At 37.3% G+C, this 16,407-nt stretch overlaps 1 protein-coding gene across 2 annotated transcripts; it reads right to left on the reverse strand.

Annotated features, from left to right (window-relative positions):
* Positions 1-271: 271 nt before the first annotated feature.
* LOC145217608 (somatostatin receptor type 2-like) lies at positions 272-10,511 on the reverse strand. 2 transcript variants are annotated; one of them, XM_080084893.1, is made up of 12 exons: positions 10,249-10,511; positions 9,270-9,379; positions 7,944-8,084; positions 6,525-6,631; positions 5,166-5,244; positions 4,183-4,294; positions 3,600-3,708; positions 2,695-2,819; positions 1,892-2,014; positions 1,574-1,665; positions 1,385-1,470; positions 272-943 (listed from the first exon to the last, which is right to left on the reverse strand). In XM_080084893.1, the coding sequence occupies exons 1-12, from the start codon at positions 10,414-10,416 to the stop codon at positions 912-914; spliced, it is 1,284 nt and encodes a 427-aa protein (XP_079941019.1). In that variant the 5' UTR covers positions 10,417-10,511; the 3' UTR covers positions 272-911. The 2 variants fall into 2 exon arrangements, with proteins under 2 accessions (XP_079941019.1, XP_079941020.1); XM_080084894.1 differs by lacking the exons at positions 272-943; positions 1,385-1,470 and having other exon boundaries at positions 1,580-1,665; positions 1,903-2,014.
* Positions 10,512-16,407: the final 5,896 nt, after the last annotated feature.

The following is a 16,407-nucleotide window of genomic DNA, read 5'->3' on the forward strand; positions in this document are numbered from 1 at the left end:
AAAAAATGTGAGAGCATTGAGAAAACTTACAAGCGGTAAGCTTACGAAAACATTGGCCACAGCTGAAAGCGGTTCCTAATTTGTGCCATGGTGTCAGATACTAATTGTTACGCATTTAAACTATAGGCTAGGACCAACTGGTTTCACTAAATGGAACATTTTTGTCTGTGATTTTTAAACGCTCGATTTAAATTAAGTGATTGTCTGTTGGGTGGATTCCCATCTGGTTATTCCCTTTTCTGAATCTGACGCCACCAATTAGAAACCACACTGGCTATTTCACACGTTGTATGGAACCATAAAGTCACGAAATAAAAACACAAAAACTCTGTGTTATAAGATCACAGCAAACATGATTGCACAGTTAAAAACATAAGTGAAGTGCTCAAAATGATTGTTAATCTCATTAATACCAGACCGGAAGTTACGGATTTCCGCTTTTTGTGGCGCAATAAATAGATACAGTTCTGTCCCCCGGACAGCGTGTTCGGAGTTGTAAACGGGTTGTATGTTTTAGGTTCGTGCTCGGTCTAAAGCCGAAATGTTGGATCGAAAATTGATTTATGAAGTATTTTCGCAGACAGGTCTACATAACGACCGATGAATTGCACATCTGTGCGCATTAAATCAATATACACGCTGAGCGAATACACGCTTGTGCAATAAAATACAATATTACGCAAAAATGGTAAGAATGAAGCAAGTGCCTAGCCTGATTTGTTTCAAAAAACATTTTGACAAATCCGACCCGAAAACCCAGTCCGTTCGACAAATTCACTGCATTATGTAAGGCACGTGAAGGCGAAAACTAAATATCGAACAAATTCAAGTGAAACTTTTGATTTTTCGGTATACAAACATTGATCAAATTGTGATTGCCTTGAAGACTTAATCGCGATAATCCAATCTCGTCATCGAACAACTGATGTCATATAGGTGTTGCCTGCGAAATAAGGTAACATGTTCAAACCCTTACTCCGAGCATGCCTGCCCTGCAGATTTAAAGTTGTCTTTTCAGTTGTTACGGAACATTTTGTCTTGGCAGTGACTGTACACAATTCTGCAGTTTTGAAAAGCTTTTAACGGTTCAAGCATTTAACGAAATCTTTCGAAGAACAAAGTTTGTTCAGGATGCTATGTTTCAATGCAAAATTTTAGGGGTTTCTTGTGGTTGGATTTTCTATTGTAAGTAAAACTTTAAAGCAAGATAAATTCCTCTTATTGGATTGAATAGACATTTTGCTCACACAGAATTTTCTTGGACTATCTATCGCCATTTTTGACATTTAAACCGTTTCTACTTTTATTTTTTGGGTGATATAGCCTAAAACAATTATTCGATTTTTTAGTGTCCTATTGTATAGATGTATGAATGTTCCTTTACCTTGTTCTCTGTTCGTATGAAATGTAGTTTCAGTTTCAACCCCTACAATTTGTGGTGCGTTGTACGAAGCTTGGTCTCTTTTTTCACTGAACAAAAAAATGCAAACAAAACTAAAAACCAATTACCACTTTATAGTTAAAGAGCTGGCGATCAATTAAATATGCACAAAAGTTATACAGACATATTTACCTGTCTTTACGCAACAGATTTTCGGGGGCTTCCCTTACTTCATTCACAAATAATTCGCCCTCATCACAAGTCCTCTTGCGTTTTCCCCAGCACTAAACCATGCAATGGCCTTGTTATTAGTTTAATACGTATTGGTAAAATCATGTAGGCCAACTTTATAATTTTCCACGCACACTAAAAAATAATCTCTTTAATTTGTATAAGTTTACACTCGTTCATACGGTGTTACCAGAAAACTCTGCTTAAATTTTAGGCTTCTAAACAAGCTCCAAAAATTTTCAGTTAAGAAAATCCATCTATTTTTTGTAGGCTACTTACCGGACAAATACCTTTTCTCGGTTTCGATGAATCACCTTTCGGTGCTTTATTTGCCTTCAGGAATCGGTCAGCCGTGACGGATCCACAACAATGACACATCAACGAGTGCAAAACCTCGGTCATCTAAAATTTAAATCCGATTATAATTTTATCAGGTACATCTATAAGTAAACACTTGAGAACAACATCACAAAATTTCATTGTATTTCTTTTATTTAAAATTTAAAATCCCTATTCAGCGTATTGTCGCTTCTTTGTAGCAAGCTTAATGCCAAATTGAACTCTTTTGATCGATCTTTTGTTGTTGTAGGCTTCTATAGGTTTAATTGAGTTTGAAAATAGTTTTAGGAAATTGACGTTTTGATTGTGCCTAAACCCAGCACGATTTTTTTAACTTCGAAACTAAAACCATTTTATGTCCTTTTCTATAGAGGTTGTATAAAGTAATTTGCACCACAAAAACTAAAATGTGTGGCGAATGGCCTTGTTTGGAGCAGAATGTAAAATATCAAGTAAAGCCAAAATGTAAGGCATCTTGTAACTATCAAAAAATTGTCCTTGCTAAATTTGTTTTGCAATTTAAACAGCAACGTGGTTAGAACCAAGCGCTTTTAAGGGTAAAAGGATTAAACCATTAAAAATCAATTCATTCATTTGCGTAAATTCTACTATTTAAATTCTAAGATTAATATGTTTTGGATTTAGCCACGCTAGAACCTTTCTTCACCCTGACGGAAACATGGTATCCCATTCTCCAATCCACCAACACACCGTTCAATAACGTGACAAGATTGATTCGTTACCTTCAGTTTGAGGTCTTCTCGCATGAAAGCGTATAGAATCGGGTTGACGCAGCTGTGGCTCCACGCCAGGCATGTACTAAACATGTGAATATAGTAGTGGGTCGCAGATAGAACGGCTGGAACATCTGTGAAGGGAACAGCAAGAGTTTAAGCCAGAAAAGGGTATTAGAATGGACTGTTGAACTAGTGTTTAGGAGCTCAACTATTTTGCTTTTGTTTACCCATTTGGCAGACTTTGTCAAACAATTTATTTTTTTTAGTTTTAAACACAGTAATTCATGTGAAGTGAAGGCTTTTGCTTTCTTATATTTCCTTCTAAACTTATGCACAGTTTCACATTTTTGCTCTCCCTTACCTTTTGGCACATTTTCAAGATTTAAATGTACCTTAAAGATTAATTAACACGCTAATCCCGCTAAAGTTTACTGATTGCTTGTATTTACTTCCAAAGAATCCCACGTCCAGCAGAGAACCTCTCTGAACTATAGATCATAACCGAGTGATATCGTTCATAACATAATCGGTTACAATCGAGTGAAAATAGATAATGTCAATCTACACAATTTTATTTTAACAATCTGGACGCAGTGTTGGGGAGACGTTTTTAATGATTTGATTTAACTGGACTTGACGTTAGACCCAAACACCTACTCAGACTTGACTTGGGATTTAAACCCCAACTCACTTGACTTGACTAGGCCTTATTTGACACTTGACTGATAAAACCCCCCAACTTAGGATACACACTTAAGGTAGGCTCTGATTGTTAGCAACTGTTTTCATGTAATTTGCACCACATCTTTCTTGTATTGCCAAAATTGTTCTCTTCTTTCACTCATTAAATCCGCTTCTCAAGATTCTTCATGCAAATTAGCAAGTAAACATCCCTTCTGAAATCTACTTACTTATCACTTCTAGACCTTGCAAGGCATAAAGGGCGTTGGATATTTGATTTGGAAGCCAGCAAATTAGGAAAACCAGTATAACAACCATCACCAATGTAGTGACTCGGTCCTGAACAAAAAAGATAAGTACCAGTACAAAACACACGAATACATTGTTTGTGTTAAAACTACGTGAGAGTCCAAGCCCATAAAAAAAACATCAAGTCATTCCTCTCTGATATTTTAAGAAATTTTGACAGCACCAGTACCGATAAGCAAGCATAAAATAAGCGCATGTAAACACTAATACTAATAATGTTGTCAAAGCAAATTAAACGTATCTTTTAATTTAAATAAAGACGAATGACTTTTATGAACTTACATCTACGGGCAAAAGGTTAGTTAAAGTCTTAATAACCAAGCAAATAAACTGGGTGTTTCTACTTGAATTTTGTACAAAATGAGTACGAATTTACAAACAGGCCGAATTAAATAACACTCGAGCAGACTTTCATGATTTTCATCATTTATACATGATATCACTTCAATCCATGCTTACCTTCGTTCCTTATCCCAAAGTTTAAACCTTTAACGTATAACTTACCTGACGTTTGCTTGTCAATTGTCCACTCGTTTTTCGGGATTTCAGGAAGATAATAATTGCAGAGTAACAAGCAGCAATTATGAGAAACGGAAGAGCAAACCCAATTATAGACCTGCAAAAATTAAACGTTGTGTTGTATATCATACAGTCTCTACTTCAGAGTTGCAAGCAGGCCAGAACCTGAAAGACCGAAAAAAGCCTGAATTAGGCCCGTAAAAAAACGTTGCATTTTATAGCCTGTAGTCTTTACTTCATGGTTATAAGCGGATCCTGAGTTGGGCCCAAAGCCAAAAGTACAAGCCCAAAACCTGGCCTGAAAACCAATCTAGATTTAGGCCTGAAAGTTGGTAAAACTGTGGTAGAAATGTGGCCTAGTGTGAAGTCAACCCTAGTCCGCAGACTCATATGAGTTCGTGAAAGGTTTTCGAGAGTTCGCGATCACCTCATGGCAAATAAATCAACCCGAGGCCGTAAACCCATATGAGTTCGTGAAAGGTTTTCGTGAGTGCGCCATCACCTCATGACAAATAAATCAACCCTAAGCCGTAAACCCACATGAGTTCGTGAAAGGTTTTTGTGAGTTCGCGATCACCTCATGGCAAATAAATCAACCCGAGGCCGTAAACCCATATGAGTTCGTGAAAGGTTTTCGTGAGTGCGCCATCACCTCATGACAAATAAATCAACCCGAGGCCGCAGACCCATATGAGTTCGTGAAAGGTTTTCGTGAGTTCGCGATCACCTCATGGCAAATAAATCAACCCGAGGCCGTAAACCCATATGAGTTCGTGAAAGGTTTTCGTGAGTGCGCCATCACCTCATGACAAATAAATCAACCCGAGGCCGCAGACTCATATGAGTTGGTGAAAGATTTTCGTGATTCTGCAACCATCTCACGACATATGAATCACACTGCTTTGTATTTGTTTTTAACTCTTAATCGAAGATTAAGAAACACTGAAATGAATGAAGGTTTAGTGTACCTGGTAAAAGAATGAATTATGAACCATTGTCGGTGGGAAGGGTTGCCGTCCATAAACATCCACGTACATCGACTGATGCCTGCATTGCAATGTTAATATTAATCATGTTAAATACAATCTTAAAAGAGCCACAATAACTATACAAAATAGTAACCAATTTTGTGCGCAATGGGGAAAACTGTACAAATGATTAACAAACGTTGGCCCTTTCCAACTTAAACGTTGCTCCTTTTTCTTTGTCTTGGACAAGTATATGTTTTTGTAACTTGTCTGCAAACTTATAAATCAACCAATCAGACGCTTGTATTCTTTCTTAAAACTAAACATTTATTTTCTACTTCTTTGTGAGAATATAATGCGAGTGTTTTAGGGCAATTCATATTTGTTACTGAGTCTTTTATACGTTGTTATGCTCATAAAACGGGTGCGTAAAACTAAACCTTTATTTTCTACTAACCCAGAGCATGGTAATCAGTCTTAAGAAAAGTTGTGACACAAACCTACAAATGTTTAATGTTACAAAGCAAGTTACAAAATCAAACGACATCAGAAAAAAAACCATGGGGGTCGAAAACCCGAATCCCTTCTCAATAAATCATAGTAAACCATTCCTATTGAAGGCGTTGTAGCAAGTCATGCCGATCTTCCAAGAGTTTTCGTGTCCTAAAACAGTGTGGTCCAACTTTATTTTGTTGCGGGCCATTCAAAATCGTTAACTTACTACGCGGGCCAAGGTTTAAATTTTTGCTGGAAAGACTTTTTTTCTGGGTCAAACTCTAGGGTAACTATACATCTTTTTTATCAAAAGATAAGTTTATTTTTATATTTTATAGTTTTTCTGAGTAGAAGCTGTCAAAAACATTTTAAACACAGTTTCCACTCTAGCGCAAAAATGCCTCTGAACGGTTTATAGAAACAGAACCCTTTATTGCATAACAATGCCTTGTCATGCGTCACAATAGGAGATTTAGCAGTATTTAGTATGTGGTAATCCTCACATTTTGAAAAGATAGAATTATTGAAAACAAAACTTATAGTTGTCATTAAAATGTTGGGACTTTCGCGGGTCAACAAAATTATCTCGGGCCTGCAGTTGGACCACGCTGTCCTAAAACATAACCTAGAAAAATCTAGCCTGATGTAAGATTTACGACAGAAGCCTGTGTTTGAACGCTTAAGAGTCGATTCCAGTTATAAATGTATGAATATGTAGTCTTTAGATTACGGTATGTCTTTTGCCTGGCTGAAAAAAACACATGTTAACTCAAGAAACGTTTGGCTGAAACCCGAAGGGTGTCGAGACTCGTGGTGGAAAATCCGTTGGTTTTAAACAACATGTTAAGTATTGAAAAACATTACCTGTTTGGTTGTTGTGCTGTAGATCGCGAAAATAGAATGCCTCTGAGCTAATGATAATTGAAAAGACCCAGATCGCCACTGACCCGATCACAGCGCCGTTGCGGGTCCTAAAAACGAACAAAACATTTCTATAACCGAAGCCAACATTTGGAACTTTAAACATGGACAGTATTGGACACGGATCGAATCAATAACTTTTCGGATTGGCCATGTACCAAGATTCCACTTGCATATCTACAGCTTTAAGTTCACCCATTCCCTAAACTAGTAAAAATAGTGATGCTTGATTCGCCCAATATGGGTTTGGTCCGAAACCGCATATTCGGTACATCACTACACTCTATATACTTTCAAACGGAACCATATAATCCAACAGTCTTGCAAAACTCATTCAGGTCACAGGCGAACCCATTAGGATACCACATTTAGGAGTTTCTCTCCCAGTAAGAACATAGGATGACTAAAAAATAAATATAATCCAAATCATCCTAACTATTTTCGGTGTAGTTTTATTTCCGCTCGTTTTCGTAGGGCTTTATATCTGCAAAGCAATTTTATCAGGGGATATTTAAAGGCTTATGGCTTTTCGACCGGCCATAGGGCATGCATTGTAATATTAGTTGCTTATGGAAGAAAAGCTATTTTTATTGTATTTAATATGAAACCCAAATTGTAATCCAATACTACCTTTCGAAATATCTGAATGAGGGCCACATAAATCTAGCAATAAAAATATTGGTTTAATTTTTCCGTTTGGACTCATTTCATACATTAAATATTTAAAGGCCAGTTATATTACTCGGACCCTAATAAGTCGCGTTATTTGGCATGGATGTTGAAAAAATAAAACATGACTTTATTAGTCTGACGGCATTGTGTTGTTAATCATAATAAATACTCATTAAAGGTTGTTTGTAAAAAAATGATGAAAATACGAGCAGTGTCGAATGATTTTGAATTCAAAAATTGAGCGAAGTCTTTCGTATTGAAATATTACCAGAACAAATGCTTAGAATTACCTAATTATTTGGCAAAAAGTTAAAGTGTAGGTCACTCGTTCTTTAATTTACGGGATATTACTCTTTACAGTATTGGCGGTATCTTATTTAGATACAGACTTGACTGTTAGGTATATCAATTTTCATCCACAAGCAACGGATAGTAACGAATCTGACCCGATTTGCAAGTGGGTATCGGAGCCCAAACCCGGCTCAAACCGGAAAAAACAGCCTGAATCCTGACCTTAATCAGATTATTTTTTAAATGAGTCCCAAAAATTGGTAAAATTTTGGCACGAAATAGGCGTGTATAAAGTCGGTCCCGATTCAAGCCGCTTTAATCAAAACTCATAAAAGTCCGGGCCGATTTGCAACACTAAATCTGACAAAGTTAAGAAAAAAGAATTTAAAAATCGCTTACCTCAGTTTTTGACTGTGTCCGTAAAACACCACTGCAAATAATCTGTCCACTGACATTGCAGCGAGGAAGAACACACTGGCGTACATGTACACGTATGTGCTTCCGCTTGTTGACTTGCACAAAACTCGGCCGAATATCCACCTGAATGAACATACAGTCAAACTTTGATACTATGCCACCCTCGCTACTATACCACTTTTGATCGTCACCAACTAAATTCAATAGAAAATATATTTACTATGCCACCCCTTACCCTTGATACTATGACACATGAGAGAACAGTATTACTGTATTAACGGTCTGGTTATGGATTGAAAAATTGGGCCTTTTGACAACTTTCGGTTTGAGCTCATGATAAAACAGAGAAAACACGAAAAACAAATCGTTGAATAAACAAACGTGGCCATGTTAAGAGGTTTCACGGCTTTGCAGCGAGTTATGTAAACGCCGTTCTGTGCTTGTGTCACGGCAAAACTAACAGATCTTGTTTGTTCTAGGCACGATCTATTCGTTTTTTTTTTGTAATAAATTCTACTTTATACTGTACTTTATACTGTATACTGTAATGAATTATAATGGTACAACGTGGCATTACAGTACATTGCTGTCACGTCACAAGGCTATGTTTACAACCGACTCTCGCTATTATGCCACCCTCGCTACTATGCCACTTTCTCTCGGTCCCAAAGGGTGGCATAGTATCGAAGTTTGAATGTAATAGCTTGTGAAAATAGCGTGAAGGCATTTTTCCCACGTTAAGAGACACTTTTAATTTAACGATCAGGGTATACAAAAATACACTGAACAATGCACAACATGTTATTAAGTAACATCAAAACAAAATGTACCGCTTTATAATACGAAGTATATAGGCAATCTATGCACAAGATACAAACTTTTTAACGCAACGTATTGCTTTGAAACAAGACCTGTCGGTTCATTTAATGTTCGAACTCAATGCGATACGTTTAAAGTGAGAGCTTTACATAGCCTGCAAGAATGATATACACGTAAAAGTAACTAGGTTGTTGGTTATAATCCCATCTGGGCCACTTGTGTTTCCCTGAGAACCCAGTGGAACCTGATAGATTGAACTATCTTATAAAGTCACATCTCGCGAAGTCGAAAACTTCAAAAAAATGATTTATTGGCCTTGCAATAAAAGAGGCAGGTCGACGGTGGACTAAGTGACGTGTTCAGGCGTTGCCCGGACATAGAGGATTAAAATCAAACAAACAAAAACAAAAGAGCTCAAAAAACGAATTGGTTTTGTTCAGAGTGAAAAAATATTGACATACAACAAATATCAGGCAACTGTTACCAGACCTTCCGTTCATTCCCATTTCGATGGCCCAAAACGGGAGCATGAACAGAAATATAAAATCTGCGACCGCCAGGTTCGTGACGTAAATATCTGTGATGCTTTTCTGGCGAATCTGTCGAGTGAAGATTTGTTCATTAACGTTTTTATTGCCAAAAACTAAGGCTACGTAAGCTGATTTTCCAAAATTATTGCTTCGTCATTAGGCAGGGAATGTCTTACTGTGTGTACGAAGGCCAATACACAAGATTTATTTGAATTAAAATATCACCTCGTGTGTTGCACAACGTTGTTTGGAAAAGATGGTGGTAACAGTAAAGTATCGCAATATGACTTTAGGTAAAAAAAATAAATTCTGATTATAATAAAAAACAAACAATATAGGTATGATTCCTGGCTACGTTTGATTCTACTCCACAGTCCTGTCCACTTTGTTATAATTACAAATACTAATGTGTTTGTATGGTTATAACTCCGCTATATATTTTTCAAGTCACCAACAAAAAATCACACACACGGACAGCCTTTTTTTCTTTCAAGTAGCATCAAACGTGGTCATATTATTACTTAAACAAATGTTCTTGTTATCAGTGAACTATTTAATTTTTTCTTCTTAAAATTTTATGTAACAATTTTCATTATTCTGGACATCAGACCTTGTGAAATGCAATATTTTTAACCACAAAAGGCTCAAATAAATTATGGTCTCTTTAGCATAATGTCGACAACATAATGCATGTGGGGATTATGTACCTCTTAAGAGATTGACTTAAGCAACATTTGCTATATCCGTTTTGGTTGCTTTTGCGTTGTTGACTGACATGTGTATACATATTTATACACTGTGCCTTTTAATGCGGATTTCGTACACTGAGCATAATGATACGCAAAATGTACAATTATTCTTTAAACACTGACAACCAACTATTGGCTTGCACTACATTTCATGCTTTGGACAAATGCAAACGTAATGTAGGGTATTACCTTAAACTGCATGATGTACATGATCAAGGCGTTTCCCAAAAGTCCAACGATGCACACGATGCCGAACAACGGTAGCATCAGAAACTTCATAAAATCGACAGACTCCACTGCACTCACATTTCTAGGTGCTGGAGTTGTACCTTGTAGGTCAGGTAAAGTCGTCGACATGTTTGTTTACTTTGCGTTGCTTGTAGAAACACACAACCTGTACCTTTTACAACTAAATACTGGACAGCGGCCCTGTAAAACAAACAAAATAACTTTTAAACCTCAAATCTGTCGGTTGTTCTGATCAACTAAACGCAGACAACTTGAATTGGTTTACAGACAGCTATGTTTATTGTAGGAATATCCATTAATCAAAGTAAGCATGTGCTCAAAGCATCTGGCGATAGAATACACCACAGAAACGTTTCAAAGCCAAATTGTCTCAGTATTTAAATGCATCACCAAGTCCAATTTTTTTAGTTGAAAGCAGCAAACAATAATGTAATGAACGTTTAATTAATCATCTACATTTTCAAAGGATATTGTACTGATGGCTTTGTGAAGAAAATCGCATTGAAATTTCATTACTTACTTACATGTGAGCTCCTGAACTTAGCAAAGTTTATTCAACAGAAAGTTTGCACACTTGGGGCACACTCACTATTAAAGTTGTTGGATCTCTAAGGCTCGCCTTATTGATGCTGGTTAAAACATTCTTGACATCACTCATTCAACATGCAAGCTTTCGCTGCCAGGCATAATATCAACTATATAAGGCTCTTCTGGCAATTGTATTTTATACGGGTCGCCTTCATCATGGTAACTAACACAGTACAGTGCACGACAAAGGGAAAAAAAGAATTAAACGCAAGCACGTCACAATGCAACAAAAACGCTGTGCTATAACGAATGTTTGAGCCTCTAATCTTTAAGCAGGTGCCTGTAGCACGCTGAAAGCATCACGTCTGTTTTGATGTTCGATGTGATGTTCATTACTCATTCAACATCCTCAACTTCCTTCAGTGTTTATTTTGTTGTTGCCTAGAACTTCCTGGTTACAAAAACAAAAAACAACTCTAAACAAAGAGGCGACGTTTTTAAACCTTAAACGTCGTTAACTCGCCAAACAAAATATAACATACAAAGTCATTCGCTTTTTCTTTAGGTCTTTTGGCAACGCCTTCGTATTCTATTCGATTCTAGCTCCCAAATCATCATCTTTCTTCGTCTGTTGCTGCGCGATTTGTTTTAAGGATCAGCTTTTGCACCTTTTGCTGGACCAAGAGATTTCTGTTTGCAAACAAGCGCCGAAAAACTAATCTTATTTTCGAACACTTGACACGGAGTTTATAATATTAGCAAAATCCAAAATAAAACTGAAACCTTGTGCGTTTCGACAATCGCTGTTTTGTTTTTTACAACACCGAGCGTTGAAATATTTGTTAAAAGCTCAGAATCTTTACAAAGTACTTAATATGAAAACCCATATCCAAGAAACCAAACATGCAAAAACTTTGGAAAATAGTTTTCGCCTTAACATGACATCAATAGTCCCTTATTCAAATAGAATCATTTACAAAAAAAGTTACGCTTGTATATTTTTACTTCAATTTATTCAACCAGAAAAATAGAAATTGCAAAACCAGATTAAAAAGATAAGTCTTGTTCAAATTGAATTGGTTCCAATCTTAGACATCGGAATATGAAACGACGAAACAATTATTCCTATTTTTGTTTCAAATTTTTTATCACTCTGTTGCTGCCGTAATTTGTTCCATAAACGACCTATGCTCTTCTTAATGGCTAAAGGTTACAGAGATGTAGTTGTGGGAACATTAAAACGTTTTGCATAGGTGTGATTTTGTCTACATCTGGTTTGGTGACAAATTTGCCTTTGTTAGAAGTTTCTCTGATCCTTTCCGACCACTTTGGGATTACTTGGATTGATATATAACACAACACGCACAGGTGAATACGAAGTCGAGCCTTGTAGTAAGTGCTACGCATTCAAAGTCTATTCCCGCTATCGTTACCCCTTACTGCGTTGTGCTTTATTGGGTGCCAATCTTGCGCAATTTGGTGAACAGCGCCTTCAGCAACTACTCCGTCTATCCGCCATAGTTACCCTTTACTCTACTGTGCTTTATTGGTTGTCACCCTTGCACAGCCTGGCAAACATCCTAATGAAATTGTCCAGCTATAGGATTTCTTTTATCGGCGTCAGGTTATGGTAGTAAAATTAACAGAAGGTTTAAACAAACGGACAAGAAACCTTCACTTGCTTTCCATTTTTTAGTATTTTTGACCCCTGATATACTTTCGCACTTCTTAAGAATAGATTTCAAAACCTACCTGTGGTTAGACCAGAGCCTTTTTACGGAATTCGAATCTAGGACGCTCCCGAGGACAAATTTCGATTAGTTCGTTACGTCTGTGTGTGGGTCAGGCGCCTTGTTTTAACTTATAACTGCGTTGTTTTATTAACACCTAGTGGCGTTGTGCTTGCGCTAAAATCATTTCCATGCTAACACTACCTGGCGCTGTTGAACAGGCCGTGCTTTCGACATGCTTGACTGAATGCCGGCATTCCGGTGCGTTTGAGAGGGAAAAAGCGACGCGAACGATTTGCCCTTGTTTGGAGCAAAATTGAATGAGATAGTTGTTGCGCGGCTGCCGCGGGGCGTAAACGCATACAAGGCATAGTTTGTAAGGCAATGACGTGAGTTTGGTGTTGCTGCAGAGATGCCTTGTTATGGTGATAGATTTGTAAAGAGTTAAGTATCTTATAGCTTGGGGGTGGAGTAAAACAAGACTTTTAAGGGTTGGTTTAGTAGCATAGACTTGCGATTAGTGAAATCATACTTAGCTTGGCAATGTTTTAGTTGCGATTTTAAGTCAATAGGTTGTAAAGGCAATTTTACTGTTGTTTACTGTTTGAAATTTTACCAACCTTAATTGTAGATATGTTTGTGTCTTTGTGATTACCCAAATACGAGTTAATTAAGTTATATGTAGAATTTTAAGTCATATTCAGACGTTTTTTTTCGATTTTAATACAAAAATAACTGCAGTTAGTCATACTTGTTGTTTTGATACAGTCGTCTTCTTGTCGACTATGACGTAATATAGCATGTGATGACTTTTTGCTGCTTGAGCTGTCAGCCATAAAATGAACACGAGAATAGAAATTACATTCAACCGTTTTATTGTTTGCGCATTGGCACATTGTTGAAGCTTTTATACCCAGTAATACCACGGTTCATTGGTCTCTCTAGTCTCGACTGTCTGCTTTGGACGGAATTGAATGTCGTAGACGTTTTGTGCTTCCGGTATTAGGTCGCATTCCAAGCGTTTTGTATTCAGTTTTGGCTGTGATTGCTAATTGCTATTCGCTAACTTGTGTCAGTGGGCAAGCAAAAAAGACCACAGCAGAAGTTAGTTCAGACTTACATTGGTATTATTTTTAAACAAGGCATGATGCTTTTTAACTGCTAATTGTTATATTCAATCAGTAGATAAGCAAAAAAGTAGAGAAGTTAATTTGGAGCTATCAGTAGGACTTGAGTTTCCCTATTTTTTCTGTTTTAAAATGTGTGAGGCCAGAAACTAGCTGTCTGTTGATTTTCAAAGTTTGTCAAAAGTCGGTTTGTAAATGGAACGACGACACGCTGGTCTGACGTCACTTGTTTGTTTAAACGAGGGGAATTTGTGAGTTTAAAGAGAGCCGAAACTTTGTACAGCGCCCAGGGGGAACTATTCTTTTTGCTATTCAGTATTATTATCCTTGTCAGTTGTCACCAGTGTATGCTATTTAAATAATTCATATAATGTCCAATGAACAACGCTTACGAATATGCCGGATTTGGTCAAGACTAGCATTTTAAAACTGTCAAGCCGATTTACTGTGTAATTGGCAGATAATCTTATTTGCTGGGAGTAAATAATCACAAGCAGATAAGTGAAGGAAAAAAGGCAAGACTTGAAAGGGAAAACTGCTCATCCAAGTTGTTCACTTTGTCCAAACTTTGCCGTTTGCCACAAACATTTTATCTGCAGTGCAATATTGATTGATTCAAACTAAATTGCAATAATCTTTACAACAAAAAACACCCCATGAGACCGACGTTTCGGTTTTGTTTTGCATAATATCTATCACGTGGACTTGAATTGGCCAGAGGGGCCAACCCATTGTGAAAATATTCAAGCTGGGATAAAGTGCCAGTAGCTGAATAATTGCACTGTAACAGTTGTCGACCCGGAAATAGCTGAGTATGTTTGATACAGACCAGTCATGAAGGACACGATTGGTGAATTACAGCCAAATTCGCTGCATCTGTACCGTTTATGCAGTTAAAATTAAGTTTGAAAAAGGTTATATGTTAGGTTAGAGTCATTGCCCCTTTGTGCAAATGAGGCTGTTTTGTCCATTTTTAAACCTGGTATCATAACTTGAAAGGCCCACAGTTTATGCAAACCGTATTGCCGACCAGTGTATTGATTTGCCTCTAAATCAATTCAAATGTTGCGAGTTTCAATTCAATAACTTTGTGCCGACGGTGAAGTGTTTTAAAGTGGTTTCTTGTTCCAGTTGAAATGTAAACTGAACGCAGTTTCAGGAATACTACGTCCATTCATAGCCCTTGTAAATTCTATAGAGTGTCGTTTACGTTAAACGCTCTTGTGACTTTCTATTGTATTAACAATATAGGGAGGTACGCTTACCACTCAATGTTACGTGATCGATGTGTAGAACGACTAGATTAAGGTCAACACGTGCTGCGAAAAAAATCCTGTAGCATTGTCTTGGGTAGAGCTTTTGTATCTTTGTACGTCTAAAGTCTTTCGAGTTATGGAGCTTGTGTGGTCAAACGTATAAGGGAGCGTTGGGCCTTGACAAATTGTGCACACTTTTGCCACATGCAGAACAAAACTTACCCTAATGTAAAAGTCCAAGGGATGTTTCTAAATTTAGATAGCAAGCAAGAAAGAAACATCTTCGTTCGATGTAAAACTTGAACTGTTAAACTGGAATGAATATTTTGCCCAAATATCATTAACCAAATAAAGGGGTTCCAGCTCCTTTTGTACAAATACTGTCAGCGTTGTCATGGTCCCTGCACTGGGGGATTTGACGCTAATGTAGGTCGCCTTAAACGAGCCGACTAATCGTTGCATTGTGTAATGAGGTTGACGCAGAAGTGTAAATAATTAATTGTGTTCTCATGGTCTTAACCCATTTGTCCTGTCGCTGTTTGAAACTTTCACAGGGACCATAGCCGGTCTACAGTGTCCAGTGCGGATGGGTAAACGAAACATGAATGAATTATTTAGCAGAGCATATTGGCTTAAATGTGTTGGGGAAACGACTGTGTTTTTAGTAGCACACCTTCGTCTTAACCATTGCTATCAGTGATTTGCATTTTCACAGTTGTGTTAACTTGAGATTATCACGCTGGATGGAAGAAAACATAGTGACTCAATTGCACTGGAACAATCACCAAACCCGGAATAGCTGCGAAACTTTCCAGCGCAATAGGGGCCCAAAATAGTGGCAGAGACAATGGATGGATGATGGATAAACGCGCTGCAGCTACATCGTTTAGCTCAAGAGAAGTGGAGGTTTTTTTTGCAGCTGACAAAAGATATTGAACTGTGAATTTATAAGCTGGTTTTGTCAGTTATTTAGTGTAAACAGCTATGATTACTCACTGTATTGTGAATGTTTGCTTAAAGCTACACGATTTAATACAATGAGTAAACAGATGATTTAACACTCTCATGACTCTCATGAATTCCACATGATGATTTAACACTGTGAATTGTGTTTATACAAACTCTTTAGCGCTCATTCCTTTCAAGAACCGCAGTTTGTAGGTCATATTTACATTTGAGCCTCGCCCTGCAGCCAGCCTGCAATCAAAGGCGTTTCACTCTCATTCATTTCCTTGATTTGAGGATGTATGGATAACCGCGCCTTCAAAAGCGCTGCAATACAAAACTGTACAGTTATTAATACTACTCAGTGCAGTCAGTCATATGATATAAATATCGTAGATTTGCCAGTGATTCGTGACTCGATTAATCACACGGTTTTGTATTTGCTTATGCCCGCAACGTATTTGAGCTTACGAACTAAATGGCTTAATTTGTATTTTTGTGAGTAGTTTGGTG

Source organism: Phallusia mammillata, chromosome 3, assembly GCF_965637545.1.
Source record: "Phallusia mammillata chromosome 3, kaPhaMamm4.hap1.1, whole genome shotgun sequence".
NCBI lineage: Eukaryota > Metazoa > Chordata > Ascidiacea > Phlebobranchia > Ascidiidae > Phallusia > Phallusia mammillata.

Excerpts from the sequence above, each read along its gene's own strand:
- LOC145217608 (XM_080084893.1), bottom strand. The coding sequence starts at position 10,416 with ATGTCGACGACTTTACCTGACCTACAAGGTACAACTCCAGCACCTAGA. Across the intron at positions 9,380-10,248 it reads TGTACATCATGCAGTTTAAG|ATTCGCCAGAAAAGCATCAC; the intron begins GTAATACCCTAC and ends TTCACTCGACAG. Across the intron at positions 944-1,384 it reads TCATACGAACAGAGAACAAG|GCAACACCTATATGACATCA; the intron begins GTAAAGGAACAT and ends CTTATTTCGCAG.